Source organism: Prionailurus bengalensis, chromosome E2, assembly GCF_016509475.1.
Source record: "Prionailurus bengalensis isolate Pbe53 chromosome E2, Fcat_Pben_1.1_paternal_pri, whole genome shotgun sequence".
Lineage (NCBI taxonomy): Eukaryota > Metazoa > Chordata > Mammalia > Carnivora > Felidae > Prionailurus > Prionailurus bengalensis.
Window position 1 is genome coordinate 48,959,576 of NC_057352.1, and position 24,777 is coordinate 48,984,352.

The following is a 24,777-nucleotide window of genomic DNA, read 5'->3' on the forward strand; positions in this document are numbered from 1 at the left end:
CTGTGAAGTTCACAGACAGGAACCAGCCCTGGATCTGCCCTGGGCCCCTGGCCTTTCCTCTACGCTCTCTGGGTGGCGGATCGAGATGCCCATGCGAGGGACTGTCCGGGCACCTGGGCCCCAACCAGAGGGAGAGGAAAGGGGCTGAGAGGGTGGGGAGCTGAGCAGGGACCCTGCTGGGTCTGGGCTGGGCCACTAAGGTTTTCGCATCTGGTTTTGTTGAACTGTAACTCACATTGCCTATTGAGGCCAGAGCTATTTTTATCCTGACATGTGAGGCTCCTTCGCGTCATAGCCACAAAACTCAATCTAAAACATCCCAGGGAAGGTTGTTTGTGAGACGTTCTGCAGATTCTCATGTCGCCACATCAGGTTTCACTTAGCAACATCTGCATGGCTGGCTCCCTGGCCGCCCACCCCACCAGCCCGGTTTTGTATACAGAGCGCTCCCGACAGCATCTGTCTGCCCCACGGCCAGCCAGCAGTCACGTGAACTTCCTGCCAGAGCCCACTTCTCCAGACTTCAAACCAGAAATTCGAGGCGGGCGGCATTCAGCTGAGGGGCTGGTCCTTGGCAGGATCAGGGAATGGAAACCCCGCTCTCCTTGGCCCTTCGAAGAGTGTGACTCTCCTGAGACCCAAGGCTAGGTCATTCCCAGCCACCCCCCCTTCCTGGGCCCCAGCTCACACCCCATTTTGGTGGGCCTGGAACACTGCATTCGTCAATGCCACCCGAGTAAAAGCGTCCCAGGCCTGGCGTCCCAGCGCCTCCCCTGAGCACATTGTTGGAGGGCCTGCCCAGAATCAGGTGCTGGGGTCCTGTCCAGGCTCTGCCCCTTCCTAAAGGAAGCCCTGAGCCCAGGGCTCCACTCTGCAAGAGCGCCCGGCCCTGGGGCCCCACTCTGCAGGAGAGCCCGGCAGAGGTGGCTTTTATCAGAGCTATTGAGAAAAGAAGCCGATTCCCTGCCCAGCTGTCGAGGGTGAGGTGATGGAGGGCCGGAGGTGGACAGAAATGGCCAGCGAGGCACTTTGCACTCCCACGGGGAGGAACAGGCTGCAGTTGGGCAGAAATTTGTTCTGTTGAGAGAGGCCCATCATCCATGTAGTCACACTCCCGGCATGAGTTTGCTGACTCGCCGCCCCACCTCCTCCTCCCCCTGCAGCCCTGCCTGAGAACGTCTCTCAGGTTCTGACTCAGGCCAGCCGGGCCTGAGGGGCTGGTTAGTCAGAAAAGTGGTGGGCCGGTGGGAAACGGAGGCAGGAGGAGACCGAGTAGGTCCTCACCCTGTCCGTGGTGAGCACTAAGCTGCTCCCCGTCCCTGACCAGCCCACCCAGGGAGGGCTGTCTCTCCTGCCTGGACCTGCCATTTCTATACAGTTGGGCCAGGATTGCAGTGAGCTTTCTGAGGCTCCCAGCCCAGTCCTGCAGAGGCTCCTCCTCGAGAGAGTCCATTCTGGTGGGTGGGAGCCTGAGGGACAAAATTCCCTACCCCAACAGCTGCAGGCCCCAGCAGGCCGGGCCCCAGTAGCTCCCTGACACTCCCATAAGCCTGGTCTGGGTCGCAGGCAGGCTCCCGGCCCCCCACTCAGTTTGCTCTTTGTAGCCTTTAAACAGTTGGGAGCGCTGGGAGGGCTGAGCTGTGGAAGCTTTCCCAGCAACCACTACTGTGAGAATGTGAGTCACTTGACATGGCTTCTCCCAGATGTCACTCTGCCCTCCTCCTCCCTCCCACAAAGGGCCTCAGCGCCAGGGGCCGCGTGCAGGCCTGGACATCGAGAGTTGATTGTGTGGCCCAGAGGGGGCTTTGGCTGAGAAGACCAGGAATGTGTTCAGAGCAGCCCCAAGCCTTTCCTTCTGCTGTCTTAGGCCAGCCATCAGCGGAGAGACGGGCAGATCTGCCTCCCCGAATGTGGGGCCGGGGATGGGGGAGTCACAGATAGTCATACCCTCTCCTCCTCACAGCCTCCCTGCCTCCCAGCAGAGCACTGTGACCGTGTCCCAGATCTGAAATCTCTTCACTCAGAGACTTTCCAGACTGTCCCCCAGCCCTCAGTCATCCATTTGAAGACCCAGAGAATGGGAACAGGTTGCCCCTTGCAGTGCTCTGTTGGAGTCACGGCGTGTTTGCGAATAGCAGCAGCCCCCGTTCATTGGGCACAGACTGTGTGGCAGGCCCCGGTCCCAGTACATTCAATGTGTTGTCTCATTTAATAAGGGCTCTTATTGGGGGTGCCTGGCTGACTCTGTTGGTGGAGCATGCAACTCTTGATCTCAGGGTTGTGAGTTCAAGCCCCACCTTGGGCATAAGGATTACTTAGTAAAAAAAAAAAAAAAAAAATTAACTGAAGGAATAGGGGCTCTTAATGCCCCCACTTTATAGATGAAGAAACCGAGGCTTAGGATAAGAGACTTACCCCAAACTGTGCCGCTAGTAAGCGGTAGACATCTGATCTGAACCGGGTCTAATGGATTCCCAAGCCTTGCTCTAAAACACTATGCTTGATGTTTCCACCTGCCCGAGATACCGGGCCCTTTGGAAATGGAGACTGTAGCCCCACATCAGGGAGTATTTATGATCACTCCCTGTTTGGTTTCCTTTGTCTTTAGGAACCCAAATGGTCCTAAGCCTGGAAATGATGTAGGTTGGAGGGTATATATACAGAAACAAGCCGACAGGGATACAGGGAGCCATCACAAATGAGCACCCAGGAGAAGGTTCCAGTCCACACACACCGCCAGTGTTGAGGGTATGCAGCCAGGCCACCGTGGGCAGTGTGGGGACAGGGAGGAGGTACTTTAACAGCTGTATCTGCAGCCACCTCTTCAGAGATCAGCCCCAGCTGGGCCCAGGGTAACTCAATCTGTAAGAATGTGACACTTGATTCTGCAAACAGCCCCACTGGGCCAGGGAGCAGAGACTGTTTGCCATTCCAGAGTCACTCAGGACCTCCCAGGCCAGGCTGTTCCGGGCAGGGACCCAGAGCAACACTCTGCAAACATCAAGTTCAGTGAGGCCTGCCCTTGAACTGGCCTTCTTACTCCAGGCTCGCCCCTTGCATGCAGTTCAAGGGGGCTGTGTAGAGATTCTCAGGAGAGAGGATAGTAGTTTGAAGGCGTGACTCCTGGTAAGGAATGCTCACAGACTGACTCACAGCTGGGAGAAGTGAAACAAAAAGGCACCTTTTCCAGTTCCCAGCCACTTCCCCACCAGGAGCACTCAAGGACGTAAGGGAAGTCTGAGTTGAGCAAAAAACTACTGAAAGGAGGGTTTTACTGCTTCTTCTGACCACTGACATCTAATGAAGTCAGCCCATGGGGCTCCCATGTAGGGCTTGCTTCTGGTACTGTGGATGGTTCCACACATTCATGTTTTGTGCTTGGGGCTGATGCTTCTGGGAGGAGATACCTCTGACACAGCCAAGCTTGGTTCCCTGTTTTATGCAGGCGTGTGGCCACCCTCTCCCTGGTCTGGGGAGGAAGTCAGGGCTTTAGAGCCAAAGAGAGGCCAGCCTGGAAAGTGATGGCCCCGATGTCTCTGTCAGCCACTCTACTTCCCCCAGTGTCGTCCCTGAGTTCCCAGAGGGCGGCGGCCAGGTGCTTTCTCCAGACAGTATCAGTGTCTCTGTGTCCTCAGTATTGGCAGGGTCTTAGCTCCGGTCTTCTGCCTCCTGCTTCCTAACTACTAGCCCCAAACCTCCCCAAGCACCAGTGCCCAAGTGATGGGCGGCCTGTGTAGCTGTTGGGAACATGGGCCCTGAAGACCAGCTGCCTGGGCTCAGAGACCACCACTCACCGGCTCTGTGTCTTTGGCTAATCCTCAGCCTAATTCACAGCTTCTCCACATATATGATGAGAATAATAATAGCACATATTTTCAAGTATTGATCTGAGGATTAAATTAGATACTATGCGTAAAGGTTTTAGATACGCATGGCACATAGTAAGTCCTCAGTAAATGGTAACTGCTGGTTGGCTCTTAAGATGCCATGTTGGGGAGATGTTGGTCAAAGGGTACAAACTTCCCATTAGAGGTTAATAAGTTCTGGGCATCTAACATAAAAACAGTGATTATAATTGGTAAGACTATACTTAAAAAGACTATACTTGAAAAATGCTAAGAGAGTAGATTGCAAATTTTCTCACCACAAAAAACAATGGACAGATGAACAAAGAAAAAACAAATGAAGGTATTGGCTAACTCCACAGCTCTATGGTAATCATTTTGCAATGTATACACGTATAAAAACAATACATTGTGCACCTTAAACATATATAATGTTATACGTTAACGTTACCTCAATAAAGCTAGACAAAAATACAATATAAAAAAAAGTAAAGCATCTAGGGGCACCTGGGTGGCTCGGTCAGTCAAGCATCCAACTCTCTTGATTTCAGCTCAGGTCATGATCTCACGGTTTGTGAGATCAAGCCCTGCGTGGGGCTCTGCACTGTTAGCAAGGAGCCTGCTTGGGGTGCTCTCTCTCCTCTTTCTCAAATAAACCTTAAAAAAAAACAACAAAGCATCTAAAAAAGAAAGCCGATATCATATTATACTGGGACAGTTGGAGATCCATCTACATGCAAAAGAATTCAGACTCCTTCACACCATATACAAAAATTAAAATAGATCAGAGACCTAAATGTAAGAGCTATGTTTTTGAAAAAACAACTTTTAGAAAGAAGCATACCAGTAAATCTTTATGACCTTCCCATCCACTAGGATGGTTATAATCAAAAGACAGGTAATAACAAGTGTTGGCAAGGATGTGGGAAAATTGGAACCTCATGCCCTGCTGGTAGGAATGCAAAACGGTGCAGCACTGTGGAGAGCAGTCGGGCAGTTCCTTAGAACTTACACATAGAGGCACCATAGGATTCAGAAATTCCACTCGTGGGTATATAGCCAAAAGAAATGAAAACCTGTACACACAAAAACTTATACATGAATGTTCATAGCAGCATTATTCTCTCTTTTTTTTTTTAATTTTTTTTAACGTTTATTTATTTTTGAGACAGAGACAGAGCATGAACAGGGGAGGGTCAGAGACAGAGGGAGACACAGAATCTGAAACAGGCTCCAGGCCCTGAGCAGTCAGCACAGAGCCCGATGCGGGGCTTGAACTCACAGACGGTGAGGTCATGACCTGGGCCAAAGTCGGACGCTTAACCGACTGAGCCACACAGGCACCCCTATTCTCTCTTTTTTTTAATTAAGTAAGCTCTACACCCAATGTAGGACTTGAAGTCATGACCCCAAGATCAAGAGTCTCATGCTCTACTGACCGAGCCGACCAGGTGTCCTGCAGCATTATTCTTAATAGCTAAAAAGTGGAAGCAACCAAACGTCCGGCAACTGATGAATGGATAAATGTGGTATATCCATACAATGGCAGATTATTCAGCCACAAAAAATGAATACAGAGTGGACACAGACTACAACATGGATGAACCTTAATTAACTATTATGCCAAGTGGAAGAAGCCACATACTATATGATTCCTTTAATACAAAATGTCCAGAATAGGCAAGTCCATTGAGACAGAAAGTAGATTAATGATTGGCAGTAGCTGGTGGAGGGAAGAATGGGGAGTGACAGCTAGTGGGTGCGAGATTTCCTTTTGGGGTGATGAAAATGTTTTGGAATTGGTGGTGATCAATGCGCCATTTTATGAATATACTGGAAACCACTGAATTGTACACTTTACAAGGATGAGCTTTATGAAGTGTGGATTGTATCTGTTAAGCTGGTGTGTGTGTCTGTGTGTCTGTGTTTAAATGCCCTGTTAGTGCCTTGGGCAGGGGGGATGAGGATTCCTACTGTCTCTAACACCTCTTCCCAGCAGTGCTGTTACAAAAGAAAGACGAGGAAGTTCCATAGGTGTATGAATATACTACACGGGGATCAGCCAGGCATTCCATCAGCCCTGCTCTCATCCCTTCCATGCCGGATACCTTGCGGAGGGGAGCGTATGCTGGGCTGGATCTGGGAGAGGGGCTGAATCTGGCCCTTAGTGTATTTTCAGCTGGGATACATATCAGAGGGATACCCCGAATGTGCTTCTGGTTCTGAAGACAACTCTGCGCTTTGGAAGTCTTTATAGAGTACTAGTCTAAACGAGCGTCTTGGCCCAAAGAAGAAAAATGACAGATTTGAAAACACTGAGTGAAGATTGAAGCCCTTGGTAACATTTTGTCAGTGCGTGCTGTCTTCGATCCAACAGGTGTGCGCGTCACATGCCTTTTCGTGAGCCCTGTTGGGAAAGGAGTGTGAGTTGTGTTGACTTTTGGTGTCGTGTGCCTCTTTCATCCTTTTTTTCTCTTTTGCTTGTCATGTGTCCTTAACGAGCCAAAATGAAGCCCAAGTGTGTTTTATTTACTGAAATAATAGGTACAGGTTTGTTTTCTAAAAAAAAAACAAAACAAAACAAAACAAAAAACCAAAAAAACTCCTAGCACACATACCAGTGGGTCTTATAAATAGAAGGTGTTCAGTAAGTAATTGGGAGAGGTGGACAGGTAAATGGGTATTTGTGCAGTAAGCAAAGTTGTGTTTGCTTATACATACTTGTATAGCCCTTGCCTTTCTGCCATTAACCCGAGGACTTTGATTAAAGATTTTTCCATCACCTTGTTACACACAGACCCCACCACCGCCTTTTTTGGCATTTACAATTGTTTATGATCTGTGGGGGTCCTGTCACCCTGTGGACACATAGAGTAAATCCCGGCTCTGTCCCTTTCTCTGCAGGTACCAAAGGCTTAGAATGTTCTCCTTCCACCCCTACCATGAACTCCTACTTTTATAAGTTCATGATCAACCTTCTCAAGAGGTTCAGCAGCGAACGCAAGCTCCTGGAGGTCCGAGGTGCTTTCATCATCAGGTTAGGCTCTGTGTGCCTTCTCTTCCTCACACAGCCACGGTTTTTTATGTCACACCATTGCGAGAGGGCGGAGCAAGCATTTTCTCTTTCACTTCTCTTCCCTCCTTTTCCTTTGCGTTTGTTCTTGAAGAAACAAGCCTCCCTCACACCGGGTGGCTGGTGCTGCCAACACGAGACAGGTCAGTGTCGCCGTTTCTCGCCCAAATGAGGTTTTCACTTATTGAGACGCTTTTCCCCTGAGGTTAAATGTCCTCTCATTAAACGCCCTTGTTTGGAGTCTTTGGGGGAGAAAGTAGGTGAGCCAGATGGAACATGAAACGGGGCTGTACTCAGGTGCCCAGCTGCCAGCATGGGGTTTGGCCAGGCAGAACTGGGTTCTTGAGTCGTGCAAGCCTTGTCCTGGACAGTCCTTTCTAGGCCTCTAGAACTCCCAGCAGCAGCAGCATGACTGAGTCTGGCCCTTGGCCTCCCCGTCGGCTCCAAGGAGCCAGGTCACCAGAAGAGCGACTGTCAGGGCACCAAAATCTAGGTGGGGCACGAATTTCTCCAGGCTTCCCAACAAAGCCAGGCGGAGTGGTTTTCTGGAGTAGTCTGAGTGGCCTCAGATGCTCTACGGCTGTAGTTCTCAGCCCTGGCTGGCTGCCTGTTAAGTCACCAAAGGGTCTCATCCTGACCCGTGAAATAAGCAGCTGTGGTGCTGGGTACTGAAGCTGTCCAGGATGCTCAGGAAACTGAACCAGTGTGGTCCATGGAGTCGGGAAGGCGCCTGAGGCCACCTGCGGGGTCCAGGGGCTGAAGGGGGATTGCCAGCAGAGGGTCCAGCCTGAACAGAGCCCTCAAATCAAAAAGCGTGGAGAGTTCATGCTGCTGTGATCCAGAGGGCAAGGGGGAGAGGGGCCTAGCCTTGCTGGACACACCAAGGGTTGGGGGCCTCACCCAGAGGCTGGGGGGTGGGGGGAAGCCACTGAAAGGGCTTGGATTAGGGGGACTGTGTGACCCGATTTGTGTTTCAGGGGTGGGTGGAGAGAGCAAGGCGGATGTGCGGGAGACCAGATGGGAGGCTGTTGTCCAAGTGGGAGATGGTGACTGCTTGGTAGAGGGATGGGAAGAAGCAGCGGCATTCTGTAATTCGTAAGAAGTATCATTAGTGACCGATTACCTGAGGGCCTGAGGGGACAGGGTGTTGGGAATGACACCCAGGACTCTCGTGTGAGCACGGAGTGGCTGGTAGTGGCAGTCCCTGAGAGGGGAGCTCTGGAGGACGAGCAGGGAGGAAGGAGGGTCCCGTGTTTGAGTTTAAATTGCTTTGGTGACATCAAAGGAGGATGAAGAAGCAGGTTGCTATACCTGACTCTCAAAAGAGGGACCTATGGCCAAGATACAAATCCAGAAGTTGATAACATGGTCATTCATTCATTCACTCACAAGATATTTACTGAATACTGACTCTGCAGAGTACCACCCTAGATGGTTCCGTCCTTGTGGGGCTTTCCTTCTTAGGGAATAAGAACGGTCAGTGGTAAGAGGGGCAGAGGCAGAAGGGAAAGAGCCCGAGGCCACTGAGCCCTAGGGAGCTCCAGTGTGTAATGGTTGGGGAGAGAAGGAGAAGCCAGGAGAGGAGGCTGAGAAGAAGGACCTGAGAGGTGGGAAGAAGTGAAAGGGGGTGGCAGGAGGCACTGAGGGGAGATGAGGCCCCGCAGGGGTCTGCCAGGAGCCTGCCCAGCCACCAGGAAAGCTGAGGGAGGGAAATGCAGGGAGCAGGCCCCTGGCCACTTCATCCCACACCGCCTGCCAGGGCCCTAGCTCGAGGGCTGAGGGTGGATTTGAGGGCACGAGGCAAAAGACTGAGCTGCAAGAGGGGGCAGGCCTGCCTGGCCAGAAGGACCAACAGCAGGACCATAAAGTTTCTGCCCGTCGGGAGGAAGGGGCTTCTGATGGTCCAGACCACCAAAAGGTATCCCCGTGGTGGTGGAAGTCTGTCACTGCCCTCGTGCTTTTCTGAGGTCGTGTAGAGCAGGGTTTTTCAAGCTCAGCGCCGTTGGCATCGGGGGCTGTCCTGCTGTGGGATCTGGGGCAGCACCCCCCGCCCCTACCCACTCATGTCCACAGCACCCCCGCCCTCCCAGCTGGGACAATCAGAAATGTTTCCAGACATTGCCAGGTGCCCCCTGGGTAACAAAATCATCCCGGGTGAGAACCACAGTTACAGAGGGACAGATTGGATTCTTATCCTGATTGTCCAGAAGAAGATTTTCACAGCTTTTCTTCACATCGAGTTGGACAGTCAGTGGGATTGAAGTGGAGATTAGAAGTGGTACAGGAGACCCCCCACCAGGAAAGCGATGGTCTAGCCCCACAGGAGTGACAGTTTATTTTATATGGTTTTCCAAATTACAGACGTGTCAGTTCTCTTGATGAGCCCTCCTTGCCTGGAAGCCTTTCAAGAACCAGCAGAGAGAGAGGCCTTTGAAGAAGGCAATTGTAACTAGCCTCCCCCTGGAGAACTGGACTGTAATGGGTTTTTCCATCCTCTACCAGTCTCACACACTCCATCAGGGGCTCAGAGAGAAGGAGCTCAGAGCAGTAAGCAGCATCCCCAGACGGCACCAGGCAGAAGTGTGGGCACCGTGGGCACACGTGCGTGTTCTCCCCACCCGCTCGGGAGCCCTAGGCTCTGAGAAGCTGGAGACCATGTTCCACGTACAGCCGCTAGGGTAGTGAGGCCTCACTTGCTTTGTCTAGTGTCTCCCTAGCAGCCTGGGCTGATGGGAATCCTCATTTTGTAGAAGGGAACTGAGGAAGCCACATGCCTGCCAGCCTTAGTGGGAGCCACGCTGCAGACCTTTGCTCTCCGCTAATTCTGCACCTGCCACTTTATCCCTTCTGTGAGAGAGTGCAGGACCAGGTACCTTGAGGGGCCCTGTACAGCCTGTGGGCTGGGACCACCTGGAGCCCAGCTCCTTAGAGGGTCCTCTGGGCCTGTGGGCTCTCCTTCCTCATCCTCCTGAGAGCTTAGTATGTCCAGCCTGGCTGTCTGTTCCGGGGCTCACACCCCTCGTGGACCCCACCAGGGCTTCACTGGGCACCGAGCCTGGCCCCAGGCCGTGCCTCACTGCTACACCACACAGCCTGAGGTCTTCTAGCCCTTGGCACTAGCACGGGAACCCAGTGGGCTGGGATGGAGGGATCCTTATGGCTGGGCCCCTCACACTTATCCCTCCCAGTCCTTTGCTTCGTTTGTCCAGCCTGCCGTCCCCCCAGAAGCAGCACCAGCACCTGCTTCCTCTGGGTAGTGCCAGCTCTCTGGACCTGCTGCCTGCTAAGCCCGCCGGCCAGGCCACCACTGACCAGCCCGGGCCACAGTCCCAGCCCCCCAGCCTAGGTTCTCAGGGTGCACACGGCACGCATCAGACATGGAGGAGGCCTTGAAGACATGTGCTGTCCTCCTCCTTCCTGTGATCAGACAGGGAGTGAGAGCCTTCAGCGAAGGTTGCTGGGGACCAGCTGTCGAGAGCGTCAGCCTGCCTGTCTACTTCTCGTTTCATTTCCTTATTTTTTGCTGACGGCTTTAAAGAGGAGCATAATGATGGTCCATGCAGACTGCTGAGATGAAGCCACAGGCCCGATAAGAAACACACAATGATTTAACCCTTTCCTTCAGGTGTCAGGCAAAGAGAGAGAGGAAGAGTCTCTTCTGACGGACAAGTTGAAAGCCATTGTTTGTGCAGTAGCACATTTAGCTCAGGGAGCAGGAGTGCTTGCTGTCCGTAGGACCGAAGCACCCAGAGCTGTTGAAGACAGACATCTGGTGGGCATCTTGTTGTTGAGGAAGATGCATGATTTCCCTCGGGACCCTGGAGTGCTTCCTCCCCCCGCCCCGCCGTGGCTTTCCCAGGCTGTACCTGCCCGTGGGGGTGGGGGGGGGCCCCTGAACTCCCGCCGGGCCCCTGAGCAAGTTGGACACCCTCTGTGTCCATGTGGCCTTGTTATCTGGTGGACATAACATTTAGACACGTGTTGAACTTGGGGGAGCCAGTGGCTCCAAAGCCTCATCTCAGCTAGACTCGCTGAGACCTGCTCTGGGCCCAGGCCCTTCTCGTAGCTGCAGGAGTTGAAGGGAGGGAAGAGGGCACATGGGGTGAGGGTGCCAGAGGGTTCTGGGCATCCCCCAGCCCTGCCCACATCTGTCCCCCATCCCTGGACTTCACAGAAATGGGGCAGATGGGCCTCCCACAGGTCCTTGGGAGTCAGGTAGAGACTGGAACTTCTGGAGTCAAAGAGACTTGGGTTCGAATCCCAGTTCCTCCAGTCTGGGGCTGTGTGACCTATTTCTACAGTGCCTGCCTTGCCGTTTTGCGGAGAGGGTGACACGAGACCATGCGTGCTACGCCTCTCAGCACAACCTGATAAACGGGGGCTCTTGTTCCTCCTCATGACACAGCCTCCGCCTCCCATGGTGGTCTGGGAGAACGGGAAATCAGACCCCAGAGAGGGTGAAATAATGGAACCTTCTGTGCCGAGAGCTGGCCCTGGCACGCCAGGCCTAGGGCCCCGGCACCACGAGCACCCACCAGCAGCCCGGCCCCGGTCCCATTAAAACAACTCTGCCCCAAGTAGGTGTTCGTGTACATTTCCCTCCTCCGGCCCCTTCCCACCCCCCAAGCCGCCGCAGCAGAACAAGCGCAGGGCTTGTTTTCCCATGAACCGCGCCACTTATACTCAGTAGAAAAGGAGAGGAGGGAGAAAACGCAGCCCCTTTGATACACTGTGATATGAACTGCAGCAGAATCCAACAGCTGTGATCTTTACAAGGCCTGCTTCTGTGCTGGGAAGTGAGCGAGTCTCAGGACGCTCCACTCTGCCGGCCAAGATGGCCCTCTGGCCAGCCGTCCTTTGGCTTAACCAACTGTGCTTCCCCCCTCCTCTTCCTCCCTGCCGCCTCGCAGAGAGGACTTGCCAGAGAATGCTTGCTTTTTAACAAGTGCCTGCTGGGAACTCAAAGACTCCAACCCCAACCAGCCCAGCTGATGGTGGATGAGGTCCTGAGCACCCTTCCTGGGGAGACGGGTGCCCCTAAGATGAGACATTTGAAGGGGATGGACCAGGGGCCCAAGTGGGAGGCAGGAAGCGGTCATGAGTCTTCTTCCATGAGACCCTAACCCAGAGAAGCCCTGAGATAAGGCTTCTACTTCATTCTGGCCTTCCTCTCACCTCTCCAGTTCAGCAAGCACAGTCCCCAAGATGTACCCCAGCTAATCCTGCCCTTGCCCTACCCTCCCTCCTCCAGGTTCGCATAAGAGCCCTGTGTTTGTGGGCAGGGGCAGGGGGAAGATTGGCCGCTGAGGTGGGTGGTGGGAACCCAGGGCCTAGGAAGCCACTGGAGACTGGACTTGTTTTTAATTGCATCAGGGAAGGGCCTCAAGAGAAGAAGCTTTGTTTCATGCTGTAATTGGGAAATTCCACTTTGCTGTCCTCGTGTGGTCCACCAGTGAGACGGGCCCTGGGCTGGAGCCACATCACCAACGTGGCTGGGGCAGCCCACACGGGCTCACCCTCCCCACCCAGCTCACCTTCTCACTCTCTGTGTCCTCCCAAGCCTTCCCAGCCTCTGGAGCTCTTTGGCATCGGGCAACCCCCTTAACCATCTTCCTGCGTGCCACTTGACGTGCCAGGGGGCATTGGCCAGGCCCTCCAGAGCCCATTGTGCCGATGCTAATGAAAGAAGAATCTGGGTAAAGTGGCAAGCCCCAGATCCCTGGTTCACATGGCATGTTAGGAAAGCACACTTTGCCTCTGGCCCCTAGCCCGTGGGAGAGCGCTTCTGTGAGGCCCGCTCGCTTTCTTCCACTCTCCCCTTTAATGGAATGCACTCCTTTGCTCCAAATAAAAAGAAATCGCCTTGGCAAACCTGTGCCAACCTAAGTCTGTCTGCTGGAAGGGACCCTTGTGCACCTACCCAGAATGCGGGTGGAATCTGATCTTTTATTAGTTTGAAGCCATATTGATTAGGTCCCCAGCCGAGAGGAAGGAGGCAGGACATTGAACAGGGCTGGAAGAATTCTTCCAAGGAATTTCTTCCCTCTCAGAGCTTCTTTTCTTGCTGACCTTAAGTAAGTCTGCCCAGCTCCTGTGTAAATCTTCCAGAGGTTTCCACAGTCATTCTTCCCTAGAGACCAGGGGGCTGGGGCGCTTTTGTTGAGACAGAGGATAGCGAAGGGAGTGTGTGGCAGAAGCTGTATTGCACAACCAGCTCTTGGCTTTGATCTAACTGGAGACAGCTGAGAGAACGTGACTGGCAGGGAAGCACAATCTGACATGCCAGAGTTGGAGAGGAAAAAAGTCTGCCCTCAGAGGCAAAATCCAAAGATGTCTTTGGGAAGGGCAAAATTCAGGCAGTCCAGAGAGCCCAACCTGGTCTATTTCCACTGTCTCCTAACCCGTGGAAAGTGCTGCATCCCAGCACCTCACAGAACCATGTGTGACCCGGGGCTGCCCTGGAGGGCTGGGGACCTGGAGGCCGGCCAGTGGCTTTGCTCTGCCTCCTCCAGGCAGTCTCCACACTGTTCCTGTCAGGCCCACTGTCACACACACTGGTACTCCCTGTAAGAAGTATGTATTTTCTTCTGGAAAATGGAAACCACATGTGGTGGGCCTCGTTAGGCCAGGCTGGGATTAATTAGGTCCTACTGGGAGTGGTGGGGGAGGAGAGGAAGTGCTGGCCAGAGGGAGCCCTGCTCAGTGTGAGCTGAGGCCTAGGGAGCTTCACAGGAAGTGTCTCCATGTTTCAAGGGTCCACTTGCTTTAGCAGAGCTTGTGGGAAGTTAGAGGTGCACTTGGCAGGGGGAGGCCATGTGACCCAAGCAGCCCTCCTCCCACTGAGCCAGCCATTCACCTTGCATCTAGAAGCACCCGTAAAGGGGTTGAGGACTCAGGAACAGACTAGTGGGAAAGCTCATTCTGTGCCCATCACGCGGCAATTCCTTGGACTCCTCATTGTGTGGGTGCTGGCACTTGCTGGGCTCTTCCCAGCCTCAGATTAAAAGCACTTTCTTGGGGCACCTGGGTGGCTCAGTCAGTTGAGCATTCAACTCTTTTGTTTGTTTGTTTGTTTTTATTTCTTTTTGAGAAAGAAAGAATGAGAGCGGGGCAGGGGCAGAGAGAGGGAGACACAGAATCTGAAGCAGGCTCCAGGCTCTGAGCTGTCAGCACAGAGACCAACGCAGGGCTTGAACTCAAACCATGAGATCATGATCTGAGTTGAAGTCGGACACTTAACCGACTGAGCCACCCAGGCGCCCAAGCACGCGACTCTTGATTTCAGCTCAGGTCATGATCCCAGGATTGTGGGATCAAGCCCCGTGTCGGGCTCTGCGTTGAGCATCAAACTTGCTTAAGATTTTCTCTCTCTCTCTCCCTCCCCCTCAAATAAAAATTTTAATTAAAATTAAAAACCACCTTCTTGTAGTCTACACACCTGAGAAGCACCAGGTTCCCAGTCCATGGCTCAGGCAGCCAGCCGGGCTGGGGGGTGACTGTCAAGAACTGTTGTCAGTGGCTGAGAACTTGATAATGAATTTCCTTCTGAAGCTTGAGAGGTTGTATCCGAATGGAATCGGCAGTACTCTCTGGATCTGTTTATACTTTACCTAAGGATGCCAGGAAAGTAACAAAGTTTTGACCTTGGTAAGTCAGACAGCTTAGTTAATTAGCAAGTAGCTGATGGGTACGATAATGTCACATCTTAACGAAATAGTGGCAGGAATTGGCCCCTAGGAGTCCTTTCCATCCTCCTGCCTCCTTCCACCAGGGCTGCCTCTGAGCCAGGACAGACAAAGGGGTGTCCTTGGTTTTGAAAGCGCTTCTGAACTCTTTCTAGAGCAGCAGTTCTTGAGTGTGTCCTGTTCATTCTTTGTAGAATGCTTCTCAGGAAGCTCTTTCCTTTATCCTGGTATCATTTCAGCTCGGGTTTCCTCCGGGGTCTCTGTGTGGGTCCTCCCCTCTCTCCCCACAAGCGGTTTCCTTCAGCAGGTAGCCATGAAGAACACACACACACACCCTGTCCCTCCGTTCAGTAAAATACACGGAAGGTTTCTCTCGTGGGCAGTTTGTGAAAGGCCACCCAGACTAGCTGCACTTCCACATGGAAGGAGAGTTCCTGTCTCTTAGCACGTTCAGTGGTTCCACCTCGGGAGACCCTGGCCTGGGAGAAACTTGGCGCTAAATTCAGCCTCAGAAGGTGAGCACAAGCCCTTGTGAAGTACATACAGTCCACAGGGACGTGTGCTTTGTAACCCAGGCTGTCATAGCCACTAAAAAGGTTCTTAGGATCTGAAGTGGATAATGGCACTTCCTTTAAAAGTTTGCAGCTTCGGGGCTCCTGGGTGGCTCAGTCTGTTGAGCATCCGACTCTTGATTTCAGCTCAGTTCACGATCCCAGGGTCATGGGATTGAGCCCTACATCGGGCTCCACGTTGAACATGGAGCTTGCTTGAGATCTCTCCCTCTCTCCCTCTGCCCCTCTCCCCACTTGCATGTGCTCGCCCTCTCGCTCTCTCGCTCGCTCGCTCTCTCTCTCTCTCAAATAAAAAATTTTTTTTTAAAGTTTGCAGCTTCAACTCCCAGGAACACCCTCACCCCAAGTCCTGGGACATGCACCGTGGGGCTGCTGTGTAGCCGTTCAGAGACCCCAGAGCTGAGTGTCTTGGCTGTCTTCCAGGTTGGGTGGTGGAGGCCATTTGGGAAAACTGCCCAGTTTCCAGTCTCGACTCTGCTTTTCCTCAGCCCTCAGTGGAATGAAGCTGTGCTCTCTCATGACGTCTCCCTTTCCCCCAGCGTTGTTAACCCACAGAAAATCCCCCACCAGGACCCCTCCTGATGTGGCCTCTGCGTCCTCTGCCAGGGCTCTCATCTGGCTAGCTGGCATCTCCCATGCAGAAGTGAAACACCGAGTAAATCTGCATGTCCTTTCCTGTCTTCCTTCTGGGCCCCAGCCCTCCAGACTCCTGCTCGTCCATTATCCTGGCCTACTTCCGGTCTATATTTAGATGACATAATCTCATTGGAACTGCCTGGCACTTGGACAGCGAGTGTCTTTCTGGGTCTAAATCTCCGTTTTGACTTGCTCAAGAGGATGTGTCTCACCCCCTCCTTCCTCCAAGATTACTTGTTCTACCTTCTGGTTCATCACAGCTGCTTGCACCGTCCCCAGGCCTCTCTCTCTCAAACTCAGCTGGGATGGATTTCAGGTGCACTCCAGAGTCTTTTCTCCAGGCCCCTGCTGAGCGTCCCATAATGTTTTGAGCCATGCCTCTCTGTCCCCTCAGAAACTTCTTCCCGGTGTGCTCAGTTTTGCATCTTTCTCCACTTCCTTAGAAAGGGCACCACGTGCCCCAGCTCTGGTTCTCACACAGGACAGGCTTCCTGAACTTGGGGACATCTGAACCTCCTTGTTTGGCTCCCCCAAAGAGCTGCTGCCTTGGCCTGTAATGGCACTCCTGCGTCCATTTCACCCTCAGCCTTGTCATCAGTAAACTCACGCCACGGATGGGCACAGCTATCTGCAGGTCCAGTCCCTTCCTCATGAAGGAAGAACAACCCTTCACGTGGCTTCAGAGGAGAACATGTCTCGGAAACTGCTCTGTCGCCAGGAGTTCTGTTTTCTGCTTTTTCTACTTGTTTTGCCATCTCTTTGGCAAAACCCTCTTCCTTTTTTTTTTTTTTTTTTTTTGTAGTTTTTATAAAGTTTATTTAGCTTTGAGAGAGAGTTTGTGCACATGGGGCAGAGAGAGAGGGAGACAGAAAATCCCAAGCAGCACGCTGCCAGCACAGAGCCCCACACAGGGCTTGACCTCAAAAACTGTGAGATCATGACCTGAACCACAATCAAGAGTGGGGTGCCAAATCGACTGAGCCACCCAGGTGCCCCCTGTGATGCCTTGTTTAATGTAAATTTTTCATTGAAGAACAACATACTGTCTCAAAGTGCACAAATTACAGGTGTACTACCACTCAGTTAATTTTCGCTGATTGTCTACACCCATGTAACGAGAACTCAGGTCAAGAAGTAGCACCTTTCTGGCACCCAGAGGTCCCTTTCGTGTCTCCTCTCGGTTATGACCCCTCTCCCTCTCCCCAGAGTAGCCGCTGTCCTGACTTCTCACACCATAGGGTCGTTTTACCTGGTTTTGAACTTGATAGAAGTGGAACCACACAACTTGTACTCTTACGAAGGGTGGCTTCTTCTGACCCACTTTGTGTTTGTGACATTCTTCTGTGTTAGATGTGCAGTAGTTCGCATTTCTGGAGAGTATGCCACGACTCATTTACCCATTCTGCTACTGATGGGCACTTGGGTTATTTTCAGTCTGGTGGTGTTACGTGAACATATGGGTACATTTCTCGTAGTTAGATACATACCTAAGAACTGCTGGTTCAGAGCCCATACACGTTTAAGCTTTAGTAGATGTTTCTGAGGTGGCCGCATCAGTTACCGCTCAGCCGTGTATGAGAGCCTGGGTGGCCCGCCTCCTCACCGACACTTGGTCTGGTCGGTCTTCGCTGTTAGCCATTCTGGTAGGTGTGCGGTGGCCTCACCTGTGGTTTTAATCTGCGTTTCCCTGAAGACTAGTGAAGAACTTCTCATCACTAACTGGTCTTTTGGGTTTCCCCTTTTGCAATGAGCCTGTTTGAGTCCTTTCCCCATTGGGTTTTTGGTGCTTTTCTTATTGATTTGTAAAAGTTCTTTATATATTCTGGAGTCAAGTCTTTCTCAGTGTATACACTACGGTTGTCTTCCCCTGCTCCGTGGCATGCCTTTTGTTCTTTGAATAGCGTTTCATGAAAAATAGAAGTTTTTTAATGTCGTTCAGAGGGTCAGTTTTTCCTCACAGTTGGCATCTTTTTTGTTTTGTGGTGCTTTTTTAGGGGATTAGGAGCTCATAAAAACTAACCATGAAGCTGCCTGTTTCTGCTTGATGTTTGTTAAGCATTTCCAGTGAGCTGGAATAAAAGCCACCTAAAACCCAAGGTGTCATTTCTTAGCTCCGGACAGGGTCTTGGAGCCCACCTAGTCCAGCCTGCTTGTGTTTTGTCAAAACAAAGATTCCTGACCACCCTCCCTCCTGCCACCCAGCTGGATCCCAGGGGCTTCTGGCGCAGCCAGGCCAGCTGCAGCCCGGAGTCAGGAAGCACTCACCTAGCTCAGCGCCCTGAGGGGCAGGAGGCAGGAACCCAGGTCACAGGCACCAAAACGAGCAAGGGTGTATATGACCAGACAGAGGCGGAGGGCAGCAAGGTCCAGGGACTCGGCGTTTCCCTGTGGTGCTGTCTCTTCGTCTCGGCCTTGTAGTCTTGGTCTCTTCAAGTGGTAGAGTCGTGGCCAGCATGTCCCTGCCGGTTATGCTTAGCGGAGGGAGTTCGCATGGGCTCACGCAGGGGCAGGAGCCCACCCTGCTGGGGCAGCGGTGGCAGGCACTGAGAGAGGGAAGGATTCGCTGCCCAGTGGCAACCACAGGGGCCAGCCACGCGTCTGCTCTCCTGAGCAGTTTTCTTACGTGGAAAATGAAGACGCAGATCATCGTCATCTGCTAATCCTCGGGAGGATTTAATGACGTACCAAGAAAGTGTCTAGAAGAGCGTCTAGGCCCCCAGTAGCTGTGCGGTAAGTGCCAGCAGCACCTGTGACGGTGACTGTGAGCAGTAGCATCTGCCCTCTCTCGGCGCGGTCAAGACACAAAACCCAAGACGTGAGTGGGGCGGTGGTTGCAGAGCCAGGCCTGGCACCCGTTCGCCCCCTTTCCAGCCCCTGGCTCCCTCTGATCCAGCATACTGCCACTCCATCCGTGTTCTGAGGTTGACCGTCACTTTCTCCTGTTTTCCAAGGAAGAGTAAGAAAGACAGCCGTTGAACAAACAAACACTGCACCCCAGACGTCCTCTCTTCCTCTGCCCCTGACCTGGACCTTGCCCCGTTCAGAGCTGCCCGGTCAGGACTTGACTGCGTGTGACAGAAAACCAGCTCTCGCTCTATATTGACAAACAGGAAGGTAGCAGTATGCATTCAGGGACAAGGATTGGTTCATGTGTGACAAGAGCCCTCCCCGTCCTCAAGACTCATACCTTCTCACCTCCGTAGCTGGCTCTTCTTCCTCCTCTTTCAACCCATCCTGGGCAGGCCATCCAGCCTGTGGCAAGATGGCCACCAGCAGCTCTCGACTTACTCCTGTCCCTCGGTGCCCCAGCCTTTAGCCACAGTCCTAGGCTTGAGTCTCAAGGACCTGTCACTGTGGACAGAGAAGGCCTGTGCCCTGATTGTCCAGGACAGGATCGTGTGCCCATCCTCGGACTCAGGAGGAAGAGCAGTTGTTCATGGGAACCAGACCCCCAGACTGTGGATGAGGGAGGTGGACTCAACCGGTGTCCACCCTGTGGTCTAGGTCTAAATGTTGCCTGAAGGAGGATACGAAGCAGGGCCCGCCGTGAGGGGTGGCGCTGTGTAGTGACCAGCGACCCTCCCAGAGTCCACCACGGGGCAGGTGGAGAATGGAATTCAGCCTCCAGCTGATCCCTCCTCTGTGGCTTCCTTCCTTTTGCAACACTGCACCTAGAGGTTGTGTGCTGTGTTGCTGGGTGTAGACTTGGTGGTTAGACACAGGGTCACTTAGCGCGTCTCCCAGAATGAGAGCTCCGGGCTGTGATTGAAGAGAGACGAGGAGAGTCTCGGTCTGGATTTTAGACTCAATTCGGAGTGGCCAGAAGAGACCTTCAGGGTCAGCTGAATTCTTTCACACATAAGGAAGCTGAGGCTCTGATTTTTCCAGTAACTATTTACCACGTGCTGCCTTTGTGGCACAGCCTGGGCTGGGCAGACCCAAGCCCATCCACCACAGTCTGCAGACAGGGACTCAGGTGGAACAGAAGCATCGCAGGGGGGAAAGCGGGCTAGCCAGGTGGGGGCAGGCGTCAAAGATTCACTCTCCACCAGGTCCTTTCTGTGACTGTTCCTGGAGCACCTGCCGTGTGCCGGGCTCCATGCCAGCCCTGTGCACACGCGAGACTGAGAGCCCGTTCCTCCCTTCGCCAAGGGGGCAGTCTAGTGACACGGGCAGACAGGTGACGAGTGACCAAGAAATGCGTGCCCTGGTGTTGGGATTCAAGCTCTGGAAGAAACAGCGAGGTTGTGGGGGCTGGTCCTCAGGTTCAGGCTTGTGTTGAGGGGGGTACCCCACAGCTTCTGTGGAGCCAGGAAGCTGTGACCTGGATCCGATATTTTCTCGGAGCATAAAAGTGCCCTAGTTTTCCCTCTCCTCAGGCTCCGCTGAAGCTACGCCAAGAATTGGCTTTTAAAGGCTGCCTGAAATGTGGTTTGCAGCCAAAAATCTATAGAGCCGGTGCATTTGTGACCTTGTTGAAAATGCTTACCGAGGAAAATCAGGAGGGTAGGATTTGGGAATTCTTTTTTTCCTTTTTAAAATTAAAAAAAAAGAAAATCCATTTGGCCCTCCTCATCCTATCCCTTTCTCTCTTGGCACATGTTCTCCCCAGAATGCCCGAGTCCTCCAGCCGCACAGGGCTCATCCTTTCCATTTGTCCATACCTCCCCCACCTCCAATCCCTCTCCATCCCCCCACCCCCCATGCTTCAGGAATGAAAAATATCAAGTGGGTTAAAATAAGGAGCCTGGGTATAGCCCTGGAAATTAGGCCACAGCTGTCAGGCCAGGCAAGAGTCCTCTCTCTGAGAATGGAACTGCCTGGAGCAAGCGCCCGGCCCCTCCCCTGTGAGGTTGGATAAGAGTCTCTTCCCCAGCTCAGACCCCCCCCCCCCCGTCCCCAGGGGGTGGCCAGGAAATGCCATTTGTCATTGAGCGGACCAGTCTTAGTGCCCACTGGCGGGGATACCGCAGTGGGCAGAACTAGTGCCTGTCCTCCCAGGGATAGTCACAAACACAAGCAGCGGTGGTCTGTGGGAACAGCCGGGGTGGGGGTGGTGCCCAGCCCCGATGGAGGAGTCTGGGAAAGCTTCTGGAAAGAGGTGCTGTCTAACTGAGCCGTGGAAGATAAGTGAGGACTAGCTGGGGGTGGGGGTGGGGAGGAGAAGGTGTTTCTGATGTAGCAAGCAGTCTGCTCAGAAGCGCAGTGGCCAGTGCCCTGACATCCCAGGGAGTGTGTGGCTGTGACCAGGCCCCTGGCTGCCTCACGAGCAGGCCTGAGGTACCCACTGAGCCACTGAAGGGCCTGAGCAGGTTCAGAAAACTCTCTCCACCTGCTAGGAGTGTGCACAAGACCCTGAGAGGAGAAACCACTGATACGGGGCCACCCCTAGTCTTTGGGATGGCACTGAAGGTGGCTGGCCTCCAGAGCCCAGTGCCCTTCCAGTGAATGGAAGGGAAGTGGGGCCCAGGGCTCACAGGATGCAGGAGGATAGTGACGAATGTGCTATAGTTGTGACCTTACGGTCTCTCCCTGACCATTAGCCTCATAAAACACCAAAGGCTAGTTAAGGAGTGGCTCAGGAAGCTTGCTTGACAAGGGATCTGGCTGCTGCATCATTCTAGAAGACTCGGTGCTGCCAGGACCAGCAGTTTGAGCAGATAATCTGGACTAAACTTAAAACTTTGCAGGCACCCCAGACATCCCTGCCCCAACTTGTTTGACTCTTCAGGAGACACTACCTTCAGCCAGTTAATTCCAGGCGCCTGTGAATTGAGGCAACTTGCTTTGTCCGGTTATGTCTCTGGAGGAGAGTTAGCTCTTTCCTTCCTCCCACGTGAGCTGAGCCCCTCCTTTGAGCCGTTTCCTGAAGGAGACCCCCTGCCCACCTCTGTCAGTAGCCCCTGGCCCAAACAGTTGGCCGGTTCCTAGCATTACCTCACTTCCTTCCTGCCCTTGAAGCCTGAGCGGCCACCTGGGTCCAATTCTTTCTGCTTCTCCCAGCCCCCCAGTAGCATGTAATTGGTTTCTTAGATCTTCAGCTGTGCACGCCTTCTGTGAGTATTTCCCGGTCCCTTGACCCTCCGCAGGAAAACCCGTGATCTTACTGCCATGGGGACCCCGAGGTGAGGGGCCGTGAAGAACTGGCTGCTCTGTTATTTCCCCGTCCCTGCTGCCCCCCCTGCTGTCCCCCTGCTGTCCCTCTGCTCCCTCTCGTGCCAGTAGTGCCTGAGATAGCAGTGGTGCGTGCTGCCACTTTCTGCCCCCGGCCCCCCACTGCAGCCCAAGGTCACACTTTCCCCAGGATGGGGCTCTGGGACTGGTGTGACTGAGCAGCTGCCCGGTGAGATCTGCCCCCGGCTTGGCTTCTGTGATGAGTGCCTGTAATTACGGTTCTCAGAAGGTCGCAGCTTCCATTGCATTTCTGCGGTGTTTGGAGAAAATGTCAAGCCTCTCCACATGTTCCGTCTTCCCAAGCCAGCACAATGGCAGGGCAGAAGGGGAAGGGGGAGGCCCGGAGGAAGGAGGGCAAGACGGACAGACCCCGGCAAGGGCCCACGGTGCAGTCCCACAGCCGTGCCACTCCCCAAGGGCCGGGAGCCCTGCCAGGGAGGACACCTCCCTGAGAGGTCACCATCTGAGTCCTCCTGCTGCGACAGCCCCCCTGCTACTCCCAGTCCACCCTCGCCCTCAGCCTTGACTTGGTTCTGCCCGACTGCTCAGAAGGGGTATCTGGAAGGGCAGCCCCAGACCTTCTGTCCTTCTTCTGGAAGAGGTGGTTGTGTGAAGCCATAGCGACGCTGTCAGCAACAGCCCAGAGGGTGGCCTTGCTGTCCACAGCTGTGGGCCCGTGTGGACTCAGGTCTCACCCTGTGCGGCTGCTCGCACCCACCACACCGGGCGCTGTGGGTGCGGGGCAGCCCTCCTGCTCTGATTGAAGGCAGGGGCTTCATCTCCATTGAGAAGACTTTCCTCTTCTCGTGATTCTCTTTCAGGAGAAGGCCTCCCCGTAGTAGGCACTCCTGCCTCAGAGCGGAGCCTGGCCGGTTCTCCTGCTCGTATTATGCTAATCACTCCTTGCAAACAGGCAGACTTTGTAGGAGGTTTGCCTGGTTTCAGATGAAACCTACGCCTTTGAAGCAAAGAGCCACAGTAGCTAAAAATACCATCTCCCGGCTGTTGATCCTCTCATTTGTAAAATGCATGTTTCCATTGTTAAATCTGCAAATCTGCAGCAGCCCCCACCCGGGAGAGAGACTCTGCCGTCTCCGCTGGAGGCCTGGGGCGTGAACACCCTCTGAGGAGGCGCCCTTCCTGGCACCCTTCTCCTTTTCTCTGCCCCTGAGACTGTCCATGATGGAGTCCAGACGATCCCCAAATGTATGGGATTCTAATGTCTTTTTTTTATTTTTTTTATTTTTTTGTTTTAATGTTTATTTATTTTTGAGACAGAGACAGAGCGTGAACGGGGAAGGGTCAGAGAGAGAGGGAGACACAGAATCCAAAGCAGGCTCCAGGCTCTGAGCTGTCCGCACAGGGCCCGACGCGGGGCTCGAACCCACGGGCCATGAGATCATGACCTGAGCCAAAGTCAGACGCCCAACCGACTGAGCTGCCCAGGCGCCCCTAGGATTCTAATGTCTTTATCTATCATTTAAAAAAAAAAAAAAAATCTAAGCCATACAAGATAACCAAAACGGTGCAGAAGATACAGCATAAAATGTAAAAGACCCTCCACCGCGTCCTCCTCCTCCTCCAGGAGTAGACTCTGTTTTAGTTTCAAGGATTTACTTCCAAAACTTTGTCTTTGCATTTGTAAATACACAGCTCGGCTAAGTTTGGTTTTAGTCGTGGTCATGGCTTTCCAACAGTGGATTCGGGACTCAGGATCGCCCTGCAGCCTGCCTCGTTTTCACTCACGCAGGCATCATTCAGCAGAACGCACCTCCCTCAGGACCCTGAGCTCGCTTGCTCACTGCACTCTAAGCTCTAAGCCAAAGCAGAGTGGCTTGAGGTCACCCTCCCTTATTAAGGTCATCACGCCGCCGTGTTCAACTCCATCGTATAGTTCCCTGTGTGAGGTGGCCCGGTCTCTGCTCCGTGGCAGTGGTGGGTGCCAGGGGAGGGCAGGATGGCTGTTCCCTAGCAGGCCCCTTGCCTGGTCCAGCTCTGCCGAGGGGAACCTGGTCTGTGATCGGGCCCTGGGACTCCAGATGCCTGCAGGCACTTTCCCCAGAGGGACTTCCACGGACCACTCCCACCAGGGACCCTTTCTTGCTTTTGTGCATTTAATCTGGCGCAGATTTCCTGGACTGGAAAGGAACACTGGGATGAAAAGCCCATTTCATGCATCTTAAAACTCCCTGAAAATGACTGATCACGAGAGGAATTTTTTCAGCCTCCTGGCAGGGGGTGGAGGAGCGTACGAATAAGAGACACCCCCCCACTTGATCTGGCCACAAAGAACTGAAGGAGTCCGTCCTCGCCGTCTTTATCCGGTCACTTCTGCTGTGGCCCTTCCTTCCTCCCAGCCCTTTCACTCTGATCTTTTTACCATTTTCCAAGAGACCCAGCAGTCAGGCTGCTGTGATATTTGCTCTTTGTTACCAGCAGTGGGTATTAGTGTTTCACTTCCCGTTCTGTTTCTGACGTTTATCTCCGTGCCCTTTAAGTGAGTACTTGTAAAGAGCTACAGAGAGCAATCTCACTTTATAATATTTCATAAAATCCCCAAGACTAAAGATTTGAAGGCCAGAAAGGCACGTTTGGCATATGCCCAGTGCAGCGGCTGGTGAGCTGAGTTTCCTCCCCCGGGCCATCCGAGGCTGGAGGGACACACCAGCGCGTGACTGCCATGGGACTGCAGCCTGAGGCGAGGGTGGCAGCACAGGTTTGGCCTGACAGTTGCCCTCCTTTTCCTTCCGTCGGACAGAGCACGCTGGGGCTGCGCACAGCTAGCGGGGCCC

At 53.3% G+C, this 24,777-nt stretch overlaps 1 protein-coding gene across 2 annotated transcripts in view; it reads left to right on the top strand.

Annotated features, from left to right (window-relative positions):
* The window catches only part of VAC14 (VAC14 component of PIKFYVE complex), a 102,428-nt gene that overhangs the window by 55,839 nt on the left and 21,812 nt on the right, over nt 1-24,777 (top strand). For both annotated transcript variants that reach the window (XM_043599624.1, XM_043599623.1), the window contains exon 14: nt 6,750-6,882. In XM_043599624.1, coding sequence (XP_043455559.1) covers nt 6,750-6,882 — 133 coding nt within the window. The remainder of the gene's footprint in view (nt 1-6,749; nt 6,883-24,777) is intronic.